The sequence below is a fragment of the Epinephelus moara genome, chromosome 3 (assembly GCF_006386435.1).
Source record: "Epinephelus moara isolate mb chromosome 3, YSFRI_EMoa_1.0, whole genome shotgun sequence".
In the NCBI taxonomy this organism is placed as follows: domain Eukaryota; kingdom Metazoa; phylum Chordata; class Actinopteri; order Perciformes; family Serranidae; genus Epinephelus; species Epinephelus moara.
Genome location: NC_065508.1, coordinates 38774092 through 38800546, shown reverse-complemented (window position 1 = coordinate 38800546; position 26455 = coordinate 38774092). Strand labels below are relative to the sequence as shown.

The 26455-nt window shown below is 39.7% G+C and overlaps 1 protein-coding gene across 4 annotated transcripts in view; it reads right to left on the bottom strand.

Moving 5' to 3' along the window:
* Positions 1 to 1040: 1040 nt before the first annotated feature.
* The window catches only part of mark4a (MAP/microtubule affinity-regulating kinase 4a), a 56407-nt gene continuing 30992 nt past the window's right edge, over positions 1041 to 26455 (bottom strand). The window contains exons 6-18 of one of the 4 annotated variants that reach the window (XM_050035623.1): positions 24180 to 24250; positions 24032 to 24088; positions 23240 to 23476; positions 19785 to 19904; positions 19598 to 19697; positions 19312 to 19421; positions 17340 to 17526; positions 15488 to 15714; positions 13279 to 13382; positions 10888 to 11172; positions 8395 to 8477; positions 7707 to 7751; positions 4769 to 4983 (exon numbers count right to left, since the gene is read on the bottom strand). In XM_050035623.1, coding sequence (XP_049891580.1) covers positions 4919 to 4983; positions 7707 to 7751; positions 8395 to 8477; positions 10888 to 11172; positions 13279 to 13382; positions 15488 to 15714; positions 17340 to 17526; positions 19312 to 19421; positions 19598 to 19697; positions 19785 to 19904; positions 23240 to 23476; positions 24032 to 24088; positions 24180 to 24250 — 1691 coding nt within the window. In that variant the 3' untranslated portion in view covers positions 4769 to 4918. Of the gene's footprint in view, positions 4984 to 7706; positions 7752 to 8394; positions 8478 to 10887; positions 11173 to 13278; positions 13383 to 15487; positions 15715 to 17339; positions 17527 to 19311; positions 19422 to 19597; positions 19698 to 19784; positions 19905 to 23239; positions 23477 to 24031; positions 24089 to 24179; positions 24251 to 26455 lie in introns of all 4 variants that reach the window. The other 3 variants (XM_050035633.1, XM_050035618.1, XM_050035619.1) reach the window with 3 other exon arrangements.

Genomic DNA, 26455 nt, shown 5'->3' with positions numbered 1-26455 from the left:
GCGTACAGCTTGACATCAGCGTGGCGCTGATTGGCTAATCGCTAGACCCGCCCCCACCCCCGGCGTTCATTGGTCCGTCCATCGTTTGGACGAGATAAATCGCAAATTCATTGACATATGCCAGACCAGAGATGCAAGCCTACTCAGTTGAGTGGGCAGGGTCTATGGTCTGGAACCAGGCTAATTTGTTTGTGGATCTGTCTGGATTTTGACAGGAACATCTCAAAATTACGTCATTGAGGAAAGAGATGCATGTGTGTGATCAGTGATCCACAAATGCTGAATCACACTTCACAAACAGAATTTTCAGTTTTACAAATGGCTTTTTTTTGTTTTACGAAAACCCCCCCAGATATTTACAAATACACATTTATTTGTAAAAAACAACACACAAGTTAAAAATACGAAATTTGTGTTTGTGGAAGGAATATTTGTATGCACAGAACAACACTGCCAGCTACTGGTGAGGAGGGCGGATCATTTGTGAATCATGAGCTATTTGTTTGTGGATCTGTGTGGAAATTCGACAAGAATGTCTCAAAATTACGTCATTGAAGAAAGCGATGCATGTGTGTGATAGGTGATCCAGAAATGCTGAATCACACTTCACAAACAAAATTTTCAGTTTTTTTTTTACAAATAACTTTTTTTTACAAATGAAAAAATGATATATTTACAAATACACATCTATTTGCAAACCCAAAATACAAGTTACAAATTAAAAATTTGTATTTGTGGATAGCAAAACACGTGTGCAGATCAAGAAATATTTGTAGATCACCCTCTGTGCATTTACAGGTATTAATGAGACAAATCTAACTCCATAAAAATCACACACTGTTGTTTGGTTTGGTTCTGTGTAAAAATGCGAAAGAGGCATACAGAAGGGACACTATAGTGGCCCTATCTCTGTGTAAAAAGGGCTAAAGTCTAACCGTCACATATTAATACTTACCTTGTCAGATGAAAGCTATTATCAAATATTCAGATTGTGTTGTAACTGTAAAAACAAGACACAAAAATAAAGGAAAAAAAAAAGCCAACATCAGTGAATTTTATTAATCTTCAGATCCAATTCTCCTTATATACCATAACCACTTGATGACAGTTTACAGTTTGTTTCTGAGGGGAGGAATTAAACAGCAGAGCAGTGTAAAATTACTCATACAGGTCAAACTGTGTGTGTTCTTCAGTCACTTTTGCATATAACATCAACTGTTTCCAAAGTCAGTTTGGAAATGACAGTGCATGTTAAATACTGAGCCCCCTGGGGTCCTAATACTGTACCCATCCACCATCTAACTCGGAGCAGTGACACACTGTCTCTGTGCAGGTATACACATTAACTCAAACATCAGGTCAACAAAATCTTTTCAAGACTTTTTCACAGTAGATCTCACCTTAAGACAATGTTCATCCATCTTATACTAAGAGTGAGTTGTTGTACACTAAGTTATTTGCTTTGTAGCCTGTTTCACTTCAACAATTTCCATCGGAAGGCTTCACAAACAACCTCATTCATATTTGCTATCAGGAGACAGTGACATGACATTTCTATGGCTTGAATGCAACCCAGGGCTATCACCATGTTAGGGACTTATTGGGACTGGTGACAAAATAAAACCAAATTGCACAATTTGTTCCCAATGTCCTTACAGGATCTAAAACTGAACATTGTTCTTACACACTGTGTGCTGTGGTACATTTCATGGCATGTCTTAATACTTCTAAGAACTCTGAACCCCTTGAGTGTACTGAACCTATCCTCTAGCAAACAAGGTGGAGTGAAGTCACTGTATTTCACCCAAGCCCTCAGTTTGTTTTTGTGAACGGGGGAAAGACCGGGTGCTACATTTAGCACCATTTTTTTTTTTGTATCAATTCATGTCTGAAACCGCTCATGTTTGCATTTCACAAAGCTTCCAATCCTAGGTGTGTATCATGTTTCATTTTTTCCCCCAAAACCCAAACTCTGAAGTCATGCAGGATTGCAGGTTGGTTTTGTTCCCCATTGTCACTGACAGAATCTGCTTTAAACTAGAATTACTTCCCTTGCTCTAGCTATAAATAAACCTTGAGCTCTAAGATATATATTATATTCATATACTTTATATACAGCCATCAATGACTGATATAAATCCTGTTTTTTAAATTATATTATTCTAAAAAATAAATAAAGTACCTGTGCAAATATCCACAAATTGAAGTGTTTCACATTTAAGACATTGGCGCCCTCCAGTGGCTAGTTCTGGGTATTACCTATACAGGTACACTGGAAGGAGCTGATTCAAGTCAAAGCAAAGTGCATTGAGGTCTATATTACCTAATGCTAATATACACCACAATGAGAAACATCCAGGGAGAGGACAAGGACAGACTGCTAGTGTCCATACTGGTGTCTGCTTCTCACCCTGAGGAGGACAGGTCAACACCGGTCTCCCCTGTTGGGCTCCATGAAACAGCACAAGCCAAACAGGACTAAGAAGATGTCAAACATGGTTCTACAATGTGAGACTGTGGATGATGGCTGAGTGTTCCCCTGCCAGAAAACAGGGTCTCAACGAAGAGCCGAGGAAAGCCAAATGCTTGTTGTGACCGTAGAAAAAAGTTGGTGGTACATACGAAGGTGGCAGACAGCTAAGGTTGGCGTCCCTGTGTAAAAGTAGGGAGTTGAGGAGTTTATGATGAGTAGGAAAGGAAATGGGGAGTGGGGTAAGTGGGTGTTTCGGGTCACCAAGAGCAAAGCCACAACTGAGAGATAGTATTAACAGTAAATCAGCAGCCAAACAACATGATCTCTGTAGCCTACGTAAATATCACAATACGTTATTCACTAAAAACAGGGAGGGAGAATAGAAAGCTTTCTCAGTTCTCTCTCTCTCTCTCTCTCTTTTATTATTTTTTTTACATTAAATATGCACTGTATGAAGGCGCTGGGGGTTGTTCACTTTAAAGGCAACTGGACTAACGAGAAGAAAACACTGTGCACACTGCCTTCATCGTGACTATCCAGATTCTGAATACTCCCCCCTGATCACCACAGCCCACAGTCATCAATAATGGACATACCAGTTTATAGACTGTGTCACAAAAAAGGACAGGGTGGACATTTAGAAGTGCATGTTTCTCTGTGTTTGTAAAGGTGAGTGTGTAATCTGAGAGGTTCACTGCTTGGCTGATCCGCTTTTGGTGTTTCCCATGAACATACTGAGATGATAGCTGAGGCGAGATCACATGGCACAGAGAAGAACCAAAGAATTTGTTATTTTGCTGTGGGACAACAGACTGAACCACATTTGTATCGCACTTGCTTTAATCACCTTGAAAGATTTAAAGAGTAGAGGGCTTCTAGTTAGAAAGATATTCTCAAGTATGTGTCTCTGCTGTCATGTCTTCAGTGTAATGCTTTTGAAGAAAGGTAAAGGGATGAAAATGGGTGAGAGGTTGGAAAATCCAAAGGCTTTGAACAAGTTTTACTGACAATGACCAGCGCTGACAAACAATGAATCCAGCCAACCAGAGAGCAGCATGTGTGCATGAAGTCTTTGCAGGCCTCTATATTCATCCTTTCAGAGAGCCAGCATAGAAAATGTATTCTATGGCAACAGTGGTATTAAAGTTATATAACCTTATAATATTTCACCAAATCAGCTGTATTGACTTATTTACATATTGGTGTAGCAAGAACCAAAAATAAAGCATGGAGTTGCTGCACCAAAATGTTCTCTTCTTCTTGTATGTGTAAAAATGTTGCTAACCACAGAGTTTGTTTCTCAGTAAACATTATCTACATTTTTAATTTCTCTTGTAGAGAAACAAATGTAATTTAGAGGTGACAGCTGTATCAGTTCATGAAATGGAAGATGTCACTGGCTCCTTGTGTTTCAGGTCAGCCTCTGATTGGCTGTTTCAAAGGCCTGTCAACCCTTTTCCCACTGCCCTAAATCCATTGCAGTTGTCACTGCTGTATGTACACGAGTCAAAGCAATGCAACCCTCTGTGGCTGCTTGTCTGATCACTGAGTCGGACCATATCCACATCTGTGCATGTTCTTGTCCCCAGGTGTTAAGAAGTCAGCAGATAATCATGTCATCGGTAAAGGGGATAAAAGGTGGACATAAAGGTGAGGTATAAAAGAACAATTTAAAAAAAGGACTGGCTAGTCAATGATGGCCATTACTCAAGAGAATATGTTTTTTGAAAGTGACAGTGGGTAAAAACAATGATCAGAGCAATAAATAACAAAATAAAGTGTCATTATGGCTAGAGTAGCGATAAAAAATATTCAACTAGATTCCGTCTGATCCAGGTCCAGTGGGTGCAGTCACTCAGTGAAGAAGTTGGCTGAGCTCAGTGGGGTGATTGGGTGGAGGGGGATGCCTCAGTCTATGTGACTTTACAGGTCAGGTGTGCGTGTATCTGTGTGTGTGTGTGTGTGTGTGTGTGTGTGTGTGTGTGTGTGTGTGTGTGTGTGTGTGTGTGTGTGTGCTGGGGGGGTCGTCATGAAAGAAACAGAAGGAGAAGTCTTTTCTCTCGGGTCCAGCCCCTCGCCCCTTTTGCCCATTTCCACCTCCTCTTCCTTTGCGCACACACATCAACACTCACTCACACAAAAACACTCACGCATACGCAAACACATCCTCTGTTCAAAGTTCAAGGTCCTTAGAGATTTGGGTGGCAATGTCCCGAAAAGCTAGCGGTGTCCCCCAGAGTCGCGTGTAGCGCACCCCGTTAGAAGTCTCGGAGGTGCCCGTGGAAAGATGGCACACCTCGGCCTCAAAAGCCACGCGGCCCCCTGCCACACCGTGGGTGCAGGAGAGCAGAAATGGGCCGGCATGGTGGACCTGGCAGCCACATCCAAGCGCCGCCTCCCGCAGAGCCAGAACCACCTCCGCAGGGTCCCGCCGCCCACCGCCTCTCAAATCCCAGCCACGTCCGACGGCCCGGGGCTCGGACGCTTTTTGATACCCAGGTAGATGGCAACTAGGGAGAGGAGGAACAAAAAAAGTGTTCAGGCATTGGACCATGGCTGCTTCTGTTAGACTCATATTCACCTTATTCCTGAGGGCCCTTCTGTAAAAATGATTATGAGCAAAACTTAGGGTGTGATAGTGGGAACAGCAGTAAGCTAGTTAGTCACAGATCTGTATGGTCACCAACAACCAGATGTAGCTAAATTTGTTACTTTAACAACAATGTTGAACATGCACCCAGAACAAAAAGGATTGTTCCTATTAACACCAATACAGTTTCCATTGCTTAACAACAGTGAAGAACAGGTTGCCACCTGTACTGTACAACATTAATACTGAATTATACTGAATAAAAAAATAAAACACATCATCCCTTATTAAATCAATACAGGACAGGATTACCCAACTCTAATACATACACTACATTTTTAGAGTGTATGAAATGACATAAGAAAAACCGTAAGTGCTATATCGTAGACAACTGGACTTGCTTGTGTTACTTGAAGATGTTTCGCCTCTCATCCAAGAAGTTTCTTCAGTTCTAAATGACTGGTACAGAGTTGCAGGCTTTAAAGCCACAGTGTGTAGAAATTTCTCCCATCTAACGTTGAAATCATATATTGCATTCAAAAGGATAACGCACTCTAGCGCCTCACTGTTTCAAACGTGTATTGCAACCGCTGTGTACCAAAAAGCTATGACTGAGAATCTCCACCGACAAGACATAAGAAAAAATAAAATCAAGAGTTTTAAGATCAGATAAATCAGAATTTGCAGAAGAGAATGATACCTAGGATAACATGTCTGTCACTCAGCGTCAGTACATGACATCCCTGTCTGTCCCTGTGTGACTGCATTCTCAATCTACTTTTGAAAATAAACTCAGCAGTATACATTGAAATATACGTCTTTAGTCATCTAGGCTGAGAAAGTGTTACTGCCTAAAGTTATTTATTTTACTACTACTTTATATTACTGATAGGGCTGTCAAAATAATTCATTAATTTTGATTCATTAATCATAGACAAAATAACACGTTAATAACACTGTGGTGCCCTTTGACCCTGTGAATGAACGTTCAGATTTAAAAAATGCCCAGATGGAACTGCTGATAGGAGCACCATTCTCTGCAATGTCTGCAGTAAGGAATTTTCATACCATCGGAGTACTTCAAGTCTGAAATATCACATTAGCAGTGAACCCTGAGGTCTGAGCTAGCACAGCCTCTGATGGTAACACTAGCATCCAGCCTCATCAAGCCACACTTGACCAGGCGTTCAGACACAAACTGAGTAAGTCTACCTGCGATCGACAAACTAACTCCCTTGCAAAATGGATTGCACTGGACTGCAGACCAGTTTCGGTGGTGGAGGACAGGGGGACAATTGTGTCCAAAATCCAGCAACTTTATGAATATTAATTTGAATTGACATTTTTAAAAAAAAAAAACATTCACAGCAAAAGTATACAATTAATTTATATTGATTAATCACAGAGCAGGTAATTAATTATTTTTTGTAATCACTTGACAGCCCTAATTATTGATATTACTTAAATTCTGTGTTATATTTCACTCAATAGAACTCCATTTAATAAATCAGCAGTTATAAAAAAAAAAATGTGTTCACTGTGTTATTAAGGCAGATGAGTGGAGCAATAGCTGGTAAACATCCCGTTTATTTTTATCCACTTCACATTGAGCTAAAATAGATACAGAATTATGTTAAATGTTCAGTAAACGTGTTAATGTCTGTTTAGGAGTGGTATCAAATCATAAATCATCTTTAGGAGTACATGTTTACTGTAAGCTAGCTTGGGCTCTGTTAAAAATAACAATATGTTAATGTAGCAAGGCAAACTAACTGCTAATAAGCTTGGTTAAAAAGGAGAACAACCAGTGCTTTCAGATAGTTGTCAGAGATGATAGAAATAATATCACATTATCCCATCTGAGGTGTAACAGGTGGTGGGTTTCATAGGTTTTATTTTCCAGTTACTCTAGACTTAATTCAGCTATATGCATTTAAAATTCATATTTGTCTATTATGTTTATACTGTGCAATAGTGACTTAAAGTACAACTACTTTTTTATACAGCGCAATAATTGGTGCTGTTATTCAACTGTGCTATATTCTTCAGTATACGACTTTATTCTCACCAACACCTCTTGAATGTATATATGTATTCAACATACAATGCACATAATTGTACATATTTCTAATGTTTATTCTATTGATGTATATATTGTAGTAACCATTATAGCATAATACATATTTTATATTTCTGAATGTAACACTAGTTTATACAGTATAATGTAGCACAGCGCACATATTTGTATGTTTAAACACTTAGACTTAGCACAGTGAAGATATACATTTTATTCTTAATATCTTAAGTACTAATGTTAAACATTGTAGCATAATGATAATGCACATTTTTTTCACATTCAATCACTTTATATTTACATACTTCTATTTCATACACTTATTCTTACTTGTTATAATTCTCTGTTCTTTACATCAGAGCAACTGTAACAAATCACAATGTCTGATTTCTGATTCTGAAAAGGGGATTAGCATACCATACCATTACCACTGGAAAACACTGGTTCTGGTTCAATGCCAGAAGGGGCACCCATAAAATTCATGCAAGGTATCATGGGGGTTAGGAATAAGGTGGACAAACAAATGAACGATCATGTGCTATTGATGCAGCTGGAACATGTGCACTGACCTTGTGACCGCAAATCTCCTGATTCCCTCAGATTCATTTGTGACCCTGCAGGACAAACAGGAAGAGTAAGAGGTAATCCACTAGAATAAAATCAGCCTTTCGACCAGCCGACAACTCAGATGAGATGGGATTCAGTATTGGATATCATACAATGAGACCAAGCAAGCATCAACAACACCAAGCACGTGATGTGCACAACATTGTGTCCTCACCTAAATTTACTGTACTTTTTTGATTCTTGCTCACAGCTTTTAAAGCATGCAGATATAAATGCAGTTCTTTGACTTTAAATCACTTCTGTAAAAATGGTACTACACACTCCCATCCGTTCTTACCAACAACACATAGAAAAAATATTCAGTGACTTTCTACCCATCAACCACAAATACAAACTAAAAACATCCAACAGTATTTCTAAGGGCACATTTATATGCAAGATCATAAATACTAATTAGAGATAGTGTGTATTGACAATGACACTGATCCTGACATTGAAAGTTAAAACCAAAACAATCTTCGTTGATTGCAACCATGCTTGAAACCAAGTATGTGGGACCTTGACAGTACGAAGATGATTAACAAGTCATGCAAATAAGCAATAATTCATAGATGGTGGTATGGAGGAATCAGGCAGACAGATGGGGCAGCACGGGGAAACAAGTAAGAAGCAAGAGACATGGGAACTTACTAACTGTTTTTGATCCTTGTGGAAGAGTACAACCCGAGACTGATTTGTTTGAGCCCTGGCGCTTGGACGGGTCAAGGTTGACCCTGATGCCATGACGGGGGGAAAGCACAAAGAGATAAAGATGGAGAAAAAGAGGGAATACGAGGTAAGAGCAGGGGGTGGGGTTGGGGGATAAGAGTATATTATTGAGTCACAGGAGAGCAAGTGGAAAAAAAGAGCGCAGCGCAGGAGCTGATTGGCAAGGATAAAGCTGAGGTTTGATAAGATTAGACGTGTGATTATGACGACTGGGAGGGAGAGGGAAGCAGAGGATAATCCAGGGCCACAGGAGGGCTTGCCAAAAGGCCTGGGTAAATACAATGTTCTGATAAGCATGGATCCATATCCAGGCTGTGCTCAAGCTGAAACGAAGAACTTCACAACGCTGCATGATTTCATATCATATATTTGATTTTCTTGGTTTGAATTGGAATCTTATCTTTTGAAGAAATACTTTACAATTAAAACAAAAACAAATTTGCAAAAATTAAAATATACCAAAAATGTATGCAAATAACAAAGCCATTGTACCCTCTTCCCAGTTTTTGTTTATTTATTAGGATCGCCATTTGCTGTTCCCTAAAACACCCTAAAGAGAGCACGGGAGAGCATGGGTCCACTTTTGAAAACCCGCCCATACCGTAAAGCTCAGTACCAGAACCGACCCCTTAATAAAGGTCCCGCAACCCGACCTTCACCAAAGGCTACAATCACTCACATGAAGATGAGTTCTCTGTTCTTGAATTACAAATCCAATGGAGGAGATGTCTCTTACACTGGCTGCGCTCCATGCCAGGATGGTGAAAACATTCTGCTCAATCACTGCCAGGTTAGGAAACATTTTAGCATGCTCCTTCCACCACTATAAAACCTCAAAAGGATCATCTTTGGGTGTCTTGATCTCAATGTAGGCTGCCACCTCATCCTCAGCTGCAAAGTTTCATGGCTGGAGTCCTACACGTGGTTGACGTATGTGACGGGGGTCAAAGGTTCAACTTGTGTCATTGACTTTAAAAATAAAAGGAATTGCAAATTGATAATATTGATTTAGATGTCAAAATATGACACATATATTGTACATCTTTTCCATTTGTCTTATTCTGAAATTTTAAAATACATTTTTATTATATTTTTACTGCCTGCTTGTGTGTAGTTAATTTTTACCCATGCCTGTACCCATGAACATATTTTATGTTATATACATATTTTTACCTGTAACACAGCTTTTTGTGGGTTACTTGTTGGGTACCTGTGGACCCACCAGTTCCGCTAGGCTAATAAACTTTGCATTATGATGACATCACAGATATTTGAATCACTTTTCTAAGCTCAGGGAAAGTTTTCTTAATATGAAACCTCCGTGGATCAAATATTCATAATAAAAAGTATCATAATTGACCTTGTTTGCAGTTCAAGGTGTCCTGTCTACAATTTTACAGATGTCTCTGTAACAGCGGTGGTCTATGGGGAAAATGCTTTTTTCACTGCAATACCGAGAGTGGCAGTATACCAGCTGCAACATTAAAATGATCAACACATGAATGTATCAATAATGTGATATACATTATTCTGATAGCATAATGAGTACTTTTACTTTTGGTGCTTTGAATATATTTTGATACTAATACTTTCGTACTTATGCTTAAGTTAAATTTTGAATGCAGGACTTTTACTTGTAACAGAGTAAGTGCAACTGTTACTTCAGTAGAATATCTGAGTACTTTGTCCACCACTGCCTTTTCTCTATGGCTTTTCTCTTTTCTCTATAAAAAATGTGGGAATTGAAAATAAAAGTACTGTAGAGTGGAGAGAGGTAGGAAGGATTGTCATAACTGATGACAATAGCTTCATAAATCAAGATCTTGTCTGAATGACAAAAAGTCCCTTTCTATCGGTTTAAAGTGTAAATATAATGATGAAAATACGTATGGACAGACAGACAACCCCAAAACATAATACATATATTAAAAACTTTTAATTCCAGCAATATTATTATTAGTTAAACTTGACATCAAATTTTTGTAAATAGTTTGACATTTTGGAAAATATACTTTCTGTCAGTGATTTACATGAGAAGACTGATGCCCCTCACAAGTCTGTACTGTAAATATGGAGCTATAGTCAATGGACTATTAGCTTAGCACAAGGATAGGAGACAGGGGGACAGCTAGCCTGACTCTGTTAAAAGTTAAAAACACACACACCAGCACTTTACACAAGGTGGGTCTTTATGTATCTCATTTGTTTATTGAGTAAAAAACACAGTGATCTTTAATAGTGCTGGTAGGCTCAGTTCTTACTTTTAAAGAGAGCCAGACCGCCTGTTTCCCCTTACTTCCAGACTTGATGCTAAGCTTAGCTAACAGTCTCCTGGCTGTAGCTTCATGTTTTTTTAATGCACAAACATGAGAGTGGTATTGATGTTGTGATATGTGACATGAAGCATGCATCTACCTGCGAGTGAGTTTCGAGGTCAGCTTGGTGAAGAGGTTGGAGGTCGCCCTGGTGCGGGCGTGGGGCAGAGGGCTGGCGTCATGGTGGGACAAGGTGGGTGAAGTGGGTGGGGCTGAGTAGACTGGGGGCCCACGGTCCCTCAGCTGCCCCCCATGAAAAGTGCTGCGGATGGTGGAGCCTCGGGTCAGGCGGCATCGGTCCGAAGAGGAAGAGGAGGAGGCAGCTCCGGCCCCAGAAATGCTGAGCGTTGAGGGAGACGCTGCAGGCAAGCGGTGGCCCAGGGAGCTGCAGACAAGAAAAAAGAAGGGTTGTGTCTCAGCTGGCCTTGGTATTTTTTATTTATTTTACCTTTTTATTTGGTTTCCTAAAATGTATATAACTTGTTTAGATAAAATCCCCATTTCCCTACCTTTTGCTTGCACAGCACAATTCATTACTTAAAGGTTAACACCACCTAAATTAAGAATTCCAATATGTTATCTCCATGGCCTTGGAAAGCAAAATCAATATTTGTGAACATGAGCTACTCTCTCTCCGAGCCAGAAACCAGAGAGGTAGGTCTCAAAATTTTTGATGTCATTAAGTATTTAGTCTGGAGCTGCTCCATGGACAATGGATGGGAGCCTGATTTTGTGGACCCAGAGAATGTTTGTTTTTGTTTTTATAGCCAAATGAGCTTTAATCTATTGTAGTGTTCTCAGTTATGAAACAGAAAATGTACCCATATTCTCAGAACACTCCCCTGGGTGCTCTCACTGTCATCTAGAACATTTTTCATTGTTCGTTATCTACGGAGCATCTGCAGACTTTATAACCGATGACATAACAATTTTGAGTTTCAACACTAGTTTTTGGATTTTGGAGAGTTGTTCACGTTTACTAATTATTTTGGACTGTCTAGGACCATAGGAATAACATGTATGAAATTTCAAAATGGCTGCAGTTAGAATTCCTTCCTTGCTCATTGTTAAGAGGGTTTTAACCTTGAGCTGAATTATCCACAGAGGTCCCTTCCTCTCTAAAACAAATAGATGAGACGATTGAAACTGCTAATAATGCTGGAAAAAAGCAGTTTCATGTTACAATCAGTGCATCTCCGACGCTGTTGGGCGTCTTGGAGACTGGAGACTTGCCCACAACATGCTGTTGTGTGCTCACCCCTTTTCTCTCATAAGCAAATTTATGCTCACCTTTTTGTGATCCAGACTATCAGGAGGTTTTTAATTATCCACAGAAGTCTCTTCCTCTCCAAAACAAACAGATCCAGATATTTTAAATGGTAAAAACACTGAATAAAGTAGTTCCATTACAAATCCATGTATTTCTGATGAAGTCTGGCATGTCACTGCGGCGAGCTAGTCCAACACATGCTAATGTGTAGTCACCTTTTTTCTCCAGTAACATAAGATCCAGACGTTCAGAAGGCTTTCATCAGGAGTGGAACTATCCACAGAGGTCTCCCCTCTCCAAAATAACCAGACCAGGTGATTTAAACCAGTAAAAACACTGAATGAAGCAGTTTCACGTTACAAATCAGTGTAACTCAGGCACTGCTCTTTGCAATTGGACTTTCAACAATGGTGGCGAACACAATAAAATATGATTGGCCCTATCTGTAGTCAGTGTGTGGTTTGTCCATTCTGGGCTACTGTAGAAACATGACAGTGCAATGTGGCAATCTCCGTGGATGAGGACCTGCTCCATATGCAGATATAAACGACTCATTCTAAGGTAACGAAAACCCACCAATTCTTATTTTCAGGTGATCATACACTAAAGAAAACACACTGATTATATTATATTCCATTTCTGCCCATATATCCACCTAAATCCTACACACTGGACCTTTATTGGAGGGAACCTTTTACATAAAAAGCAGAACTGTTTTTCATTGATTTTTTTTTTTAACTCTTCCCTAGTACTGACATCAGCACCAGAATCTAGTATATCACTGTTCCCCATTGTCTGTAAGCTGTGTTAGCTTCTAATGATTAGCAGCTTTGTTAGCTCTATGATGGAAGAAATATGTCTTATTTTGTCTGAATTTGAAGATGTGGACATAATGTCAGTAGAAGTATAGGAATTGAAGCGGCAAGCTTCCAAGAAACAAAATGTACTTTGAAGTTCTATTTCAGATTTTCACACATTCTCCTAACAACAGAATAACTGAAGGGAACAACAGCTACTTCTTTAAGTAAATATCTTAAAGTAAAATTACTACAGCAGTCATCTTGCACGAATCATTTAAAGTTAATATATCATTTTAGTCTTTATGTAATTGCTTTTACTTTACCTCCATAATATGTGTGGCTGTGCCTTCATCAAATTGTTACCTGCTCATTCTACCAATTAAAGATCCATACTGACAAATAATAAAGCACAAAACGGTACCTGTTGTCTTTGCCGTTCTGCAGAAGAGAGTGTCTGTCAGTGCCTGAGCGGTCAGTGCATACATATGTATTCCTGCGTGTCATGGCACTTCCAGGGATGTTATTCTACAGAAAGGGGAATAAGGTAAGAGGCATACAAACATACTTAGAAGTATGATAAAAAATAGGACACGCATATCCCCGAAGCCCACTGGGTTGGGTGCTGGATCACAAAGTATTAAAAGCATGAAAAAAGAAAAAAAGCGATCCGCACACCGAAAGAGCTCCCGTATGCAATTTTTTATTTTGCGTGACGTTTCGAGCGTGATGCTCTTCCTCAGACTGCTAATCATTTACAATGAAGTCGCCATCTTAAATACCCATAATGCAAGGATTACACCATGTGGTACATCTCCAATAGGAGGACAATTCTGCCATATAAAATAAAATATAATATAATATATAAATACATATATATATATAATGTTTAGTGGTACATGCGATCATGTATAGAGAAATATATATATACTGTGTAAACAAATATATATTATGTAGAAAAATATATTGTGTAAAAACAATATGTTGAGGATTTTATATGCATATAGAGCTGCAACACCCCACCGCATAAGGTTCAGGAGATATAGAATACGGGTCAGGTTGTTGCAGACCTACATGAACATGATCAAATACAAAAACATGTACATGTACATACACATGTAGACATGTCTACATGTGTATGTATGTATATGTATATATACACAGTGTTGTACTGTATATCATTATATCGAAAGGAATGGTGGATATGCGACATGTTTTTGTATTTGATCATGTTCATGTAGGGCTGGTCGCTTTTTCTTTTTTCATACAAACATACATAAACATAAAATACATACTACAAGTCACTTTGATATTCAGAGGTACTTTGTCCTGGAAGTGGGCTAGCCTGGTAAGCTCAACAGTCTGTTTCACTCTCTGTATCAGTCTGGACTCGGTGCTGCCCCAGACACCGTCCAGAAATTAAAATCCAATCAGAACCAGTCAGGGATCTGCATGTAAGGGATTTGACAATGTAAGCAGCCAATCAGAGACTGTGTTGTAAAATGCTGGCCACAGCTCGCAGAACAGTGATGGTGGCTCCTGAAGCAACAAGCGCTAGCACTAGCTAGTTGAATATCACTTTTTATAAAGTCCTGACTTCACCTGTGCACTGTGGCGGTACACACCCATAAACATCCCAGACACAGAACAGAGGGAGAAAATAAAAAAACCCAGGTAGAGGGAAGAGTCTCTTCAGCTAAATACACCACCATACATTGAGAGTGGGTGAGTGATGATTGAGTGGGATTACTCCTGTTTGAGTCCATTTATATTTTCAGGAAAAACCTGCATAGTATACCTTTAACAATATGTATAGTGAAAATGAATAATGGAAATAAACTGTAGCTTTTAACTGAGGGAAAATGGAAGTCTGAATTGCATGACTTTATTTTGTAAATAGTAGGAGGGAGCCCAGATGGGTATAAAGTTGGTCAAAGTTGTCTGTGATAAAAACTAAGAAAACTATTGGCAACCCCCCCAAAAAAAACAAACAAACCCAAATTGTAATAGCCCACTGAGTCACACTGCATAATTACAGAACAGAATGAAGCCCTCTTGACCACTTTGCATCAACTTTTGAGATGGTCCCTAACTTTAGCTCCTCAGTTTCCCGTCTACTTACCAGTCCTGTACAGTGCAGGCTTAAACATCAAATCTTGAGGTCAAATTACCAGCTGTGTAACATCAGTCAAGCTTTATTCTGCACTGCACAACTTATCTGGTGAAAACCAATGACAGATTTTTAAGGATGAACCTTGCTGAACTGTGAACATGAAAATATCTATACCTCAGTTTTTAAGTTTACATTTTTTCAAATCTGATCACGTAAAGTCCATCTGCTGTGCCTGACAGCAATCACCTGGATTACTTTGAAACTGAAGAAATGCCTGACAACCAAGATCAGAAATGAGAAGCAGCACCTTTTTTTAATGATTCTAAATGGTTTTATCGACATTTGCCCTCGATCAGAGATCCTGGTATCACTGTAGCAGAGGTGATGAGTTCAGTTGACTGTAGCAGTGTGTGTGGATGATGTTGACTGACGAATAACTAGTAGCAGTGGTGTGACCTCTGTGGCACACTGTGTAGATTCACAATCTCCTCTCTATTTGAGGAGGACATTTGTCACTTACTGTGGTAGCCGTCATGTCTTTGCGGCGGTCTGGGATCTCAGACTTGTTGGGGTTGTTGGCACTGCTGACCATTGGGCTGGAGGGAGGGAGGCTGTGGCTCCCCATCACGCTGCAACTGGCCTTACGTGAAGGCATTCGTCCCTCCCGCAGCTCACGGTCGCCCGTGCTAGTGGGGCTCCGTTTGGGGTGCATGACGGGCATGGAGGGCCCGCCTTTGTTGTGGAGGACAGCAGAGCACAGACACAGAGACTCGTATAAGGAATATTCTGTATAATATAAGTGGGTTATGCAAGGTATAACCCTTCCACACAGCTAGTCACATCACAATGGTATAAACAATAACCCAAACTAGAAAATGCATTTCTTGCAGAAAATGCATGTGGATGCTGATAGCTGAAATGCATTGCTGAAAATGCATAAATATGAAACAAATTGCCCAAAAGACATAAGAGCTCAAAAAACTGGAAGCCACAACGTAAAACTGGCAGAACTGAAGGCTGAACTGCATTACCAAAAGTAACTAAGAGCTGAAATACCTTGCTAGAGAAGGTGGAAACTTAACTATAATATTGTCAAGGGTTGAAAATTAACTGAAAAGGCTGAAGTAAGAAATGCTGATGCATTTAAAGACATAAACAGTAAAAGATAGCTGAATACAACTATAAATGTCTTAAAAGAGGGTAATGTTTTGATATTTAAATGGTTTCTGCAGCTGAAAGTATGCAGAAGTAGATGCCAAAAACTGCAGAAAATGGTAAAATAAGAATTAGGATAAAGATTTGAAGAACATAAGCATGGATGCTGAATCTACACAATAATATTAGTAGTAGCAGACATCAGTCTGCCCTCTGCACCAAAACTGGAAGACGGTTCCGCAGAAGACAAGCTTGATAGCTGAAGGCTCTGGCTCCCATTTTACATTTGGACAGTTCCAGAACCACAACTAAGCCTGTGCTCTTGGAGCTCAGTGTTCTGGTAAGATAATAGGGTACTAGAGGGTTTTATTGTTAGCAGGCATGTGCACAGGTAGATCCCAGGCTGTACTCAAGCACCTGCCTTTTTGGCCTCAGACTAAATAAGTGCCCTTTTTGCCAGACATTTTTTTGTAGTTCTTTCTCTAAATTTATATTTGAGTGCTTTTCATTTAGTAAATGGCATTAAGTAAGTTGTATTGCCTGACAACTGCTTTTGAGTTCTAATTCTGCCCCTCCCTTTTTAACTTCCCTTATCACAGCCAAGAGAATTAATGCAAGCAAATTGAGCATCCTGCTGAGCATCATCTCCTCGCTCTGCCTTCGTTGATGACAGGCAGCCAGGTACCAATGGTGTTTGCCCTAAGCCTCTGCATTGTTTGTCACTGTTGTAAAATTATACCACTATGAGTATATGGGTATTTATTAGGAATGCGCAATAATATTGGCACGTCATCGTTATGGGTCAATATCGGCTTTAAAATGAACTATCAGAGTCGGCCAACATGCTTTTTCTTATTTTGCACAATGAATGAATATTACATACATTGAAAAGCATTCTACCTCATGTCTCCATCTGCTGGTGGGCCATCACGATAAGAGTATGCACGCATAATATGATGTTAATTCCCCTACATAGAGCAGCATGCCCCTGCGTGTTAGTTTAAACTCCATATTGCACATTATAACTGCATATGTTTTTTATAACTCATGAAGCAAGTCTTCACAGTGTCTTTCTTCGGGACAAAATCTGTTTTTGTATGGGAAAGGCAGAATCACAAGTGTTTTTTATGTAAGATGAAACATTGCGAGATTGCAGGTTTCATTCATCTGGGACTCCAACAGAGATCAACAATTAAGACATTAGAGAAGAGACTCACAGAAGTCACTGTGTCGTCGCTGCCTATGGTAGGTGGAGGCACTGCGCTGGGTCTTGCTATGTGAGGAGGAGGTGGAGGAGGAAGAGGAGCCAGTGGCTGAGGAGTGCTTGTTGGTCCCATTGGTGATGGGGCTTGGTCGAACCCTTGCCAGGGACAGGCTACTAGCAGTGCGAGCCTCACTGCCCTCCTATAACATCACAGTGATATTGAAAAGACAGATGTCAGAAAGTGTGACCTGGGTTGTGGTAAGAGGGGTTGTGTATCGAACTCACTGCTTTTTGACCACTGATTGAGATATGGCGGAAGCTTCATTGTCCTTGATTCCATAACCAGATATTTCCCTTTTTCCCTTCCATACTTTATTTCCAACATATTCTTGTCCTTAACCAACCCCCTTACCCAACCACCCTTCTATGCTCTCCAAAGGTGGGTAAATACATGAAATATCACCAGGTACATTTAATCATTTTTTTAATATAAGTAGCAAACTTAACCTCAATTTCTGCATTCTTTCAATTGCCTGTGCATCCCTTTGTATAGTTCTGTGCCCTGTCTCAAAATGCAAAGGTTTTTGTGGGTCCCAGACAAAAGATGACCAATGTGAAAGAAACATGGCGATATCTTTGGTCGTGGCTTTAAAACGCTGGTCCTACATCGCACACTGAGAGAGGTTCAAGCATGGCCATTGTCACTGTCTTGCTATCACAGACAGCCTGGGATAAAATTCTGACAGTGTCAGAAATTTGGGATGACCATCTCACTGTGTGACTGCTGTTACGACCTATGTCTGTTAACCCACTAACCAACCAATAGAAATGCAGCATGAAATGACACACTGGCGCTAAACCCAAACAAACAGACGGATAGCAGTTTGCTATGGAGGCAAAACGCACTAAAAGTAATGTGTGAGCAACCTAGCAGCTAGCAAACACACCCACCCCCCCACACACACACACACACACACACACACACCACAGTATATGGTGCCTATAAAACTTTAGGTTATTTAATAATGTGACCCTCTATGTTGTGCTTCACAGTTGGAGAGGTAATAACCCGTGCAGCAACCTTGTGCACTCAGTATGGGAAACTATTGCATCGTTCATCATAGCCTGCGATTCAGTAGGCACTGTCATTGTACAGTCTGCATACATCAATCCCAAGTGTATTAGTTCCATGTCACACAGTGTAACTTGCACTAAACTTAAAAGATTGCTAAAATCTCACAGTCTGTAGGAGGCTTAATGAACAGTTCAGCTCCAAAAACAGAAAATCTGTTTGTGACGGCAGATGTTTTAATCGTGGCAAAAATAAATGAATGTGTGGGAAACCCTGGACTGGGACATTGAAAGAACAAAAGAGAAGGTGGAGGTTTGTATGTAATTGCTTTCAGTTCAGTTCAGCTTGTCAGTTCATCCAGACAGCCAAATCTGTTCTGCAAATGGATTCAGTCACTTCCGACATCATTTTATTAACCTGCTCCCAAAAATATATAACGGGGACATTCCCACATCATATACAGTTAAAGTCCTGGACTGATATGACAAACATATTTACAAGATCATCAAGAACCTTTTTTCTTCGGGTTAAGCAAAATCAATGCACACATTTAAGATGTAACAGTGGACAATCCGATTGTGTGAATACAGTGTGATATTTTTTCCATATTTTTTTATTTTATTGATAAACTAGTCTGTACGATAATACCCAAAGGTATTTGTGAACAATTTGTCAAACATTATAAAGAACAGTTTCATGCCTCTTGGGTAGTTTTTGTAATTTGTTAAACACATAGTTGGCTGAATGTCATGGGAGATTCCAGCAGCAAACATAGCAGAACAAAGCTGAAGATGTAGAAAGGAAGAGTGGAGATACACTCCAGATATTCTAATTTAAAATATTATTTTGCAAATTAGTGTGTATGTCAACTTAATATACATAATTAAATATTGGGTACATCTTTAGAACTCACATCGCCTTTGCGGCCCAGCAGTAAGTAGGTTGCGGTGACTTCATTGTATTTCTGATTGAGCAGAGAGTCCTTGATTTCCTCTGGAGTGAAACCCATCCCCACCATCACCTCTGAGGAACACAAACAACCACATATGAAAAGTCAAAAAAGCCACAGTGATATGAAACATCTTTATCTTCAACAGTTTTTTTACGGTGAAGGCCTGTCAGTATGCTCTTTGAACCAGAATGGTCAGCAGGCCAACAGACAAGCTGCAGCCACAGTTACAGGGGCCCAGCTGACTCACCTATGCGAGCTGGATCACTGTAGTCTTCAACTGGTTCTATGTGGGGCTTCAGGTCATCCCCCTCATATCCTGAATTTATCCACTTGTCCTTCATGACTTGCTGTAGAAACAGAAATACAGAAAAAGCCTTAGCTGTACTGGAATTTAACATGAGATAAGTTACACATGATGTGCTCTGTGTTCTCACGTCAAGGGTGCAGCGTTTGGCGGGGTTGAGCACCAGGAATCGGCGAAGGATCCCCTCACAGTCTGTGGACATATAGAAGGGCACACGGTACTTTCCCCTCAGCACGCGCTCCCTCAGCTCCTGTTGGCCACATCCAACACGTAACACAAACAGCACATTTCAAAATCAAATATACTTAATTTGACCTTAATGCTACCGTTGGAACAAATTTTAATTGGAGAAGAGACTACTTTTGCATTGGGCATTATGTCAGTAACAGCACTATGCATCCTGACACATAGTTTGACTCAGAAGAGAAAATTCTGACTTCCAATTCATCATCTTTTATGTTGAAGTTTCAGGTAACATATCCAACTCTATATAATGGTTTCTGTTGCATACAGATCCCCAGGTCCCTCACTGCAGGCAGTATGCTGGGGTGCGGTCAGATATGAGAAGGGTTAAACACACATTTGTCTCCATTCTCTGGTAGAGCTCCAGGGGGGCATTCATTGCCATCTGCTAGGTTTTGGATGAAAATACTATTTTTAGTTGTTTGGTTTTTTGTTGTTTTTTTAGCAGCAGGTTGTACTACAGGGTACAATAACGTTACAGCACAGAAGATATAAAATAATGTGTTCACACTGCTATTCACCAGTGAAGTGACACTTGGAATAGAAATTAAATACTAAATTTAAGGAAGCTAAGTACATTTGTTATATAACTCAGGATATTCAAATAGCAAACAACTTATTTAATGCACAGAAGATAAGCATATACACTATATGAAAACATAATGAGGAGAAAAATATTTTTAAACACTAAATTTGATCCTTGTCCCATGATTTTTACTCTAACTGTACACTGTTCCATACAGAGACCAGATTTTTCAGTAACAGCATACAGTCAATTAAATGACGTATTTACTTGCTTAAGAGATTATTTCTGTATATGTTCTCTGGTGACCAGCATTACATTTGAATCTATATCTCCATACTAGTAATACTTGATGCAGCAGTCTATAATGCAGCTACCTTATACATGGTCTGTTCCATCAATAACTGCGAACTTTACATGGAGGTAAGCAAGTTTTATTCCAGCATTATGGTATCGGTATTGACTATAATATGCTATTACCACCTTTCTCTAAGAGCAACTTTTATTTTCAGCAGGCAGGCACAAACATCATTTCAAATGTAATGTTGCTCCATGTCCACTGAGTGTAAACAGGCAACTGTTTCCTAATATGTTCAGTCTCATTGAATTCTTCCTCATCTGCAACATCCTGGTGCAGACTATTTACTGGAGTCTACCAGCCTGCCGTTCATACGGCATTTGAAAATAATTGCGAGCAAGGCCGTTCTTGGCTTTCATCATCTGATAGTCTGACACCATTTTTGTAACATCCCCTCTCATCAACGGAAATGAAACATAGATTTTGTCTTAGTTTTTATTATCAAGATCTATTTTGAGCTCGTCATCATCTTGTTTCTGTCATGGAAAAAAGGTTGTCGTCATAGTTTTCATCAACAAATTTAACACTAGGTCAGGTGAAAGCTTCTTTCAATGTCTATTTGTTTTACCACAATTCACAGATATTTTTATAGAAAAGGGTGGCATTTAAGCAACAATTTAAAGGAAAAACAATCAGGGGAACTGTAACTATCACGTTTTTTCCTTTTTCCCCCAAAAAAATATTGAGAAAAAAAAAAGAACGACAACTGGGAGGAAAAACAAAGATCCTGGATCACATTCAAATCCAGGATGCCACCTCTACAAGTCACACACTAAGCCATCACTGAGCCACCAGGATGCCACTACATCTCTGGATTTGATTTAGCTTTTCTGTCCCTGAAAGGGCAGAGAAACCTCTGGGCTGTTCTACCAAATTCTACCATCTACCGTTACTGTAAACTGAACTCATCACATAATGTAAGATACAATTTAAAGCAAAGCAAACCACTCAACCCCAACTGATGCTCAACAAGACACACTTTTAACTGCATGGGTTTCATACAGCACAATAACTCCTCAGTCACAAAACACCATATGTTCATCATAAGTCTTACAGTACCTGTGAGAATGGACAAAATATTGCAGAGCCGCAACACAGACAGGGATATCTGACACACTACATGTTAACACTGTTACAGCAACAGTGTTACACACCTATTTTTTGGGGGGGATTTTATTTGACATGAATTGCATAAAAAGGCAAAATACAACTTTTATCACGACTGACTTTTGGGATGCACTGACATTCAAGACACTGAAATCCCAAACAATGTGTATCTAAGGATAGATTCTTCATGTACAGGTTTTTATAAGCTTTTAAGAACCAAACTGAGTGCCTCAGTTTTTCCCCGACTAAGTAATTGGTTATTGGAAACACCTTAATAAATTAATTAATAATGGCACAGGTTGATTTTAACATTCAGTGATGGGGTCACATATTAAGTGGGGGGTCTGGGGGTCCTCCCCCTTTAAATTTTGAGCAACAAACACTTCATTTCCTGCATTCTGGTGATTTTTTACTGCACAAATTTACAGTGGAAATGTCTTTATTTATGTAAAGGAAAACACAAAATTTAGGTGATATGTTGATGATTCAAAATATAAAAACAGGTTGTAATGGAATATAATGCAGGAAGGCTCTCAGACATTCTGAATAGCATATAAATATTTATTCTCCTGTAGATCTACTTTTCTCATTTAATGTTATTCCTGCTGAGCCAACACACATCTAGGCACAAATAACTTCTCCATCCTCCTTTGTGTCTTTTGTTTGGGGAAGTAACCTCTTTCAATGCACATGCGACACCTATTCACAAAATTGAAAATTAATTTGATTGAATTAATTCATAAACATGTGAGCTTTATTAGCTCATAGCAAGATTTCTGCTCGCTCAAAACCTATCCCACATATCTGTGTTCTCTGAGAAAAAAGTTGTAATATTATAAAAATACACTTGTAATTTAATAAGAATAAAGTTATAATATTTAAAGAAAAACTCAACCTGCCCTATTGTCTGCTGTGCATTTTGTTATTGCTCTTCTGATATGGTAGTTCCCCCTTCAGACCATCTGACAGATACAGAACCCTGTTTGAGAATCTCTCTGCAGGAGACAAAGTTTAAGCGGCTGTGCTCTGCTCTTCATCAGAGATGGAATACTGACTGAAACTAACTTACTGACAACACTTTTGATCAGGCATGAAACATGACTGTCCTGTATTGAAAAGTAAAATGCACTGTCCCTTACTGAATGAATACCAGATGCGATTTGTTCCATATTTTTAACTGTTAGAGTGAGGATAATGTGAACAGGTTCACTCAAATATTGGTAGGGACATGTTCCTACTGTCCATATGCAAACTTAAGCCCTTTATATGTAAACTCATTACTGTTCCCATGACCAAGAGAAGACTCTTCCCCTGAATGTAATCGGACAGACAGTTTCTCCTCCCATCCACTTGCCTTTAGGTTCTGCCCATCAAAGGGCAGTGAGCCGCTGACCAGCGTATAGAGGATAACCCCAAGACTCCAGACGTCCACCTCAGGCCCATCATATTTCTTGCCCTGGAAAAGCTCAGGGGCAGCGTAGGGTGGTGAGCCACAGAATGTGTCCAGCTTGTTGCCCAGCGTGAACTCGTTGCTGAAGCCAAAGTCTGCAATCTTGATGTTGGAGTCGGCATCCAGCAGTAGGTTCTCCGCCTGAGTCATACATATATTGTTGCAAAGGAGGACGAGGCAAGGATGGACAGCAGGCGGGAGAGAGGGCAGAAAAGGGATGGAGAACAATATGTTGGGGGGAGGGAAAAGGTGAGCAGAGGGCAAAAGAAGTTGGATAAGGGGAAGAAGAAAATGTAGGAGGTTGCAAGAACAGGATTTGTGATTGAGAGAAAAGAGAGTGCAAATAAGAGACAGATGGGGAGGGGGGGATGGAGCTTGTGTGTTGTCCAACAACATAGATACTGTACATGACTCATAGTTTATATGTCACTGCGTGTGTTTAGGAATGAAATAATCTATTAGAACAGGAGCAGGCTCTGACTGCCTCCTACCCTTCCCAGTTTCTCCACTCATCAGTGCTTTACTGTACGATTAAGATGCTAAAAGGCCCCTTTCAAAGACAGAGATTAAGACTTGTCCCCGATTATAACTTTCCGTTCAGTGTAATCTGTCAGTGCAAGTAATGTCTTTAGCTAGTCTTGGACTAGCCTTAATCTGCCATCTCTAAAATCAGCCCAAAACATCTTCTGAGCTCACCTTCAAATCTCTGTGGACGATGTTCTTCGTGTGGCAGTAGTGGACAGCTGAAACAATCTGTGAACACAGGAGACGGACAAGCCTAATTACTGACAGGGCAATGTGAGGACTGGTACAATGTGGGTATCAAAAGGGGATGTGTTTGTACCTGTCGAAATTTGGCTCTGGCTTCAACCTCCTTCATTCTTCCATGAGACACGAGGTAGTCAAACACTTCACCTTGAGCAGCAGGAACAGATCAGTCAGGTCACAGAGGCAGAGGCATTAGAGCCATATTTGATTATATATTGCTGATGTGCACAATCAATTTCAATTACACCAATTTAGTTGTTAATATTTATAAGGTACAAGTGCTGTCAAGGAGTCAACTTCAATTTTATATTCCTCACGAGGACATTTGTCTTGTAGCCAGGGGAAACATATATTGTACACAGACTTGAAGGAACAGTTTGACATTTTGGGAAGTGTGCTTATTCACTTACATCAGAAGGCTGATAGCTCTCTCATAACTGTCCATTCAATGTGATGCTGCAGCTAGTTACCTTATCTTAGCATAAAGACAGCAGTCAGAGGAACAACAACTAGCCTGACTTTGTCTGAAGGTAACAAAATCTGACTAATTAGCATATCATATCGCTTTATTTACATGAGACAATGTCACTTTGAAACTTAAAAAAAACCCTTCTTCCTCCTTAAAATGAAAAGCAGCTGCTGTCAAAAGCCCAAATGACTAGGGATGGGAATCCAGAACCGGTTCCTGTTAAGAACCGGTTCCAACTGGTTCAATTCATCAACATCATTAGCCTTTATGCTTAACCATTCCCTTATCGATTCTTTTCATTATGCCGAATCTTTACGTCGATGATGCACGTCACGCTCGTCAGTCAGCAGCACGTTCAACAACAAAGAAGACGTAATGGTGGAGAGACAGAAGCTGTCGAAAGCTTCACTTCACCAAAAAAGAACAGCACAACGTGCAATTTATGCAGCACCGTAATTACATGCAAGGGCGGAAACACCACCAACATGTTGAAGCATTTGTCATCACATGGCATTAAATATCAGAGTGCCATGTGTTCGACAATCTCCGATCAACGAGTGCAGCTGCAGCAAAGTCTCAGCAGAGAAGTGCCAGCAATGGTACGTATGTCCTGTCCCATGTTAACGATAGCACAACGTATTCAATGACAGATTCTGTAACGTTATTTGACGTACATGAAAACAAATGCTGTACAAATATTCTTTCATTTGTTCCATTTCAGATGATAGTGGTGGACCAATTTCATATTTTATTTACTTACTTACTTAGCACTTATCTCTTGCTTAGAATATAAACTCAATACAATTTGTGTTGTTGACACCAAAAACCTGTAAGGTCTACTTTTTCTACACAGAAGATTCACAGGAGGAATCGATAAGGGAATTGATAAATAATCGGATCGATAAGCAGAATCGATAATGTCATTGATATCAATAAAATCCTATCAATTCCCATCCCTACAAATGACATAGTTTCAATTAATTCATATATAAAAGATAAAATGACATAACATCACTTTTGCTAAAATGTTACTGTTTGATAGAACTTGGGCCAGTTTGATCTGTGTTTAAATGTAAAATCCCACTGAGCAACTAATACCCCTTTTTGACAGTCATGGACTGGCTTGGCTTGGCTTGGTTTGGTTTTGGTCATCAGCCCAGTGCAGCAGGAATTTGCATTTCCATAACAACAGGGCTACCTTCTGGAAGATGTGTCTTTAGCTGATGACGGCTTGTCTTGAGTGCTGACACTTAAAAGCAGCGGGCTGATACACAGCTAAAGTCCCCTGTTATTTTTGCTGCATGAGTTTTTCCACAGCAGGGCAGGTAAAAGAAGTTTTCTTGTTGGAGTTGAGTTGTTTGCAGAGGTGCAGTAAGAGTCTGTTGTCTGTAGCTCTTCATCATCATCTCACCATGGCAGTTTCTGCTTTGACTTTCCTCCCTATGGTATTATTAGTCTGTTAATTCAGTGATAAACACATTTAATTTCCTATATTTTTTACAATACAAGTTTGTTATGGAACATTCATTGTGGAGTGGCAAAATACGGAAATGTTGAGTTTTCGAATGGCGACTTCATACAAATTTTAATACAGATGATAGTGAACATGACAGAGTAAAATAAAGCAGACATCTAAAGTACAAACAGGACGCAGGAGATAAACTGTGAGCTGAACACACAGAGACTTTTATAACTGCCTTTCTCTCTGGTCTCCTGCAGACCAGCGATGGGCAAAGCAGTTCTTTAGATGTTACTGAATCACTAGAATCAGTTCATTAAAAAGATGCGTTCAAAAGTTTCGTTAACCGAATCGTTCAGTGCTTGGCAGGAGGAGCCCTGACTGTGTACTGTGTAGTCCGACTCACTGAACTGATACACAGCTG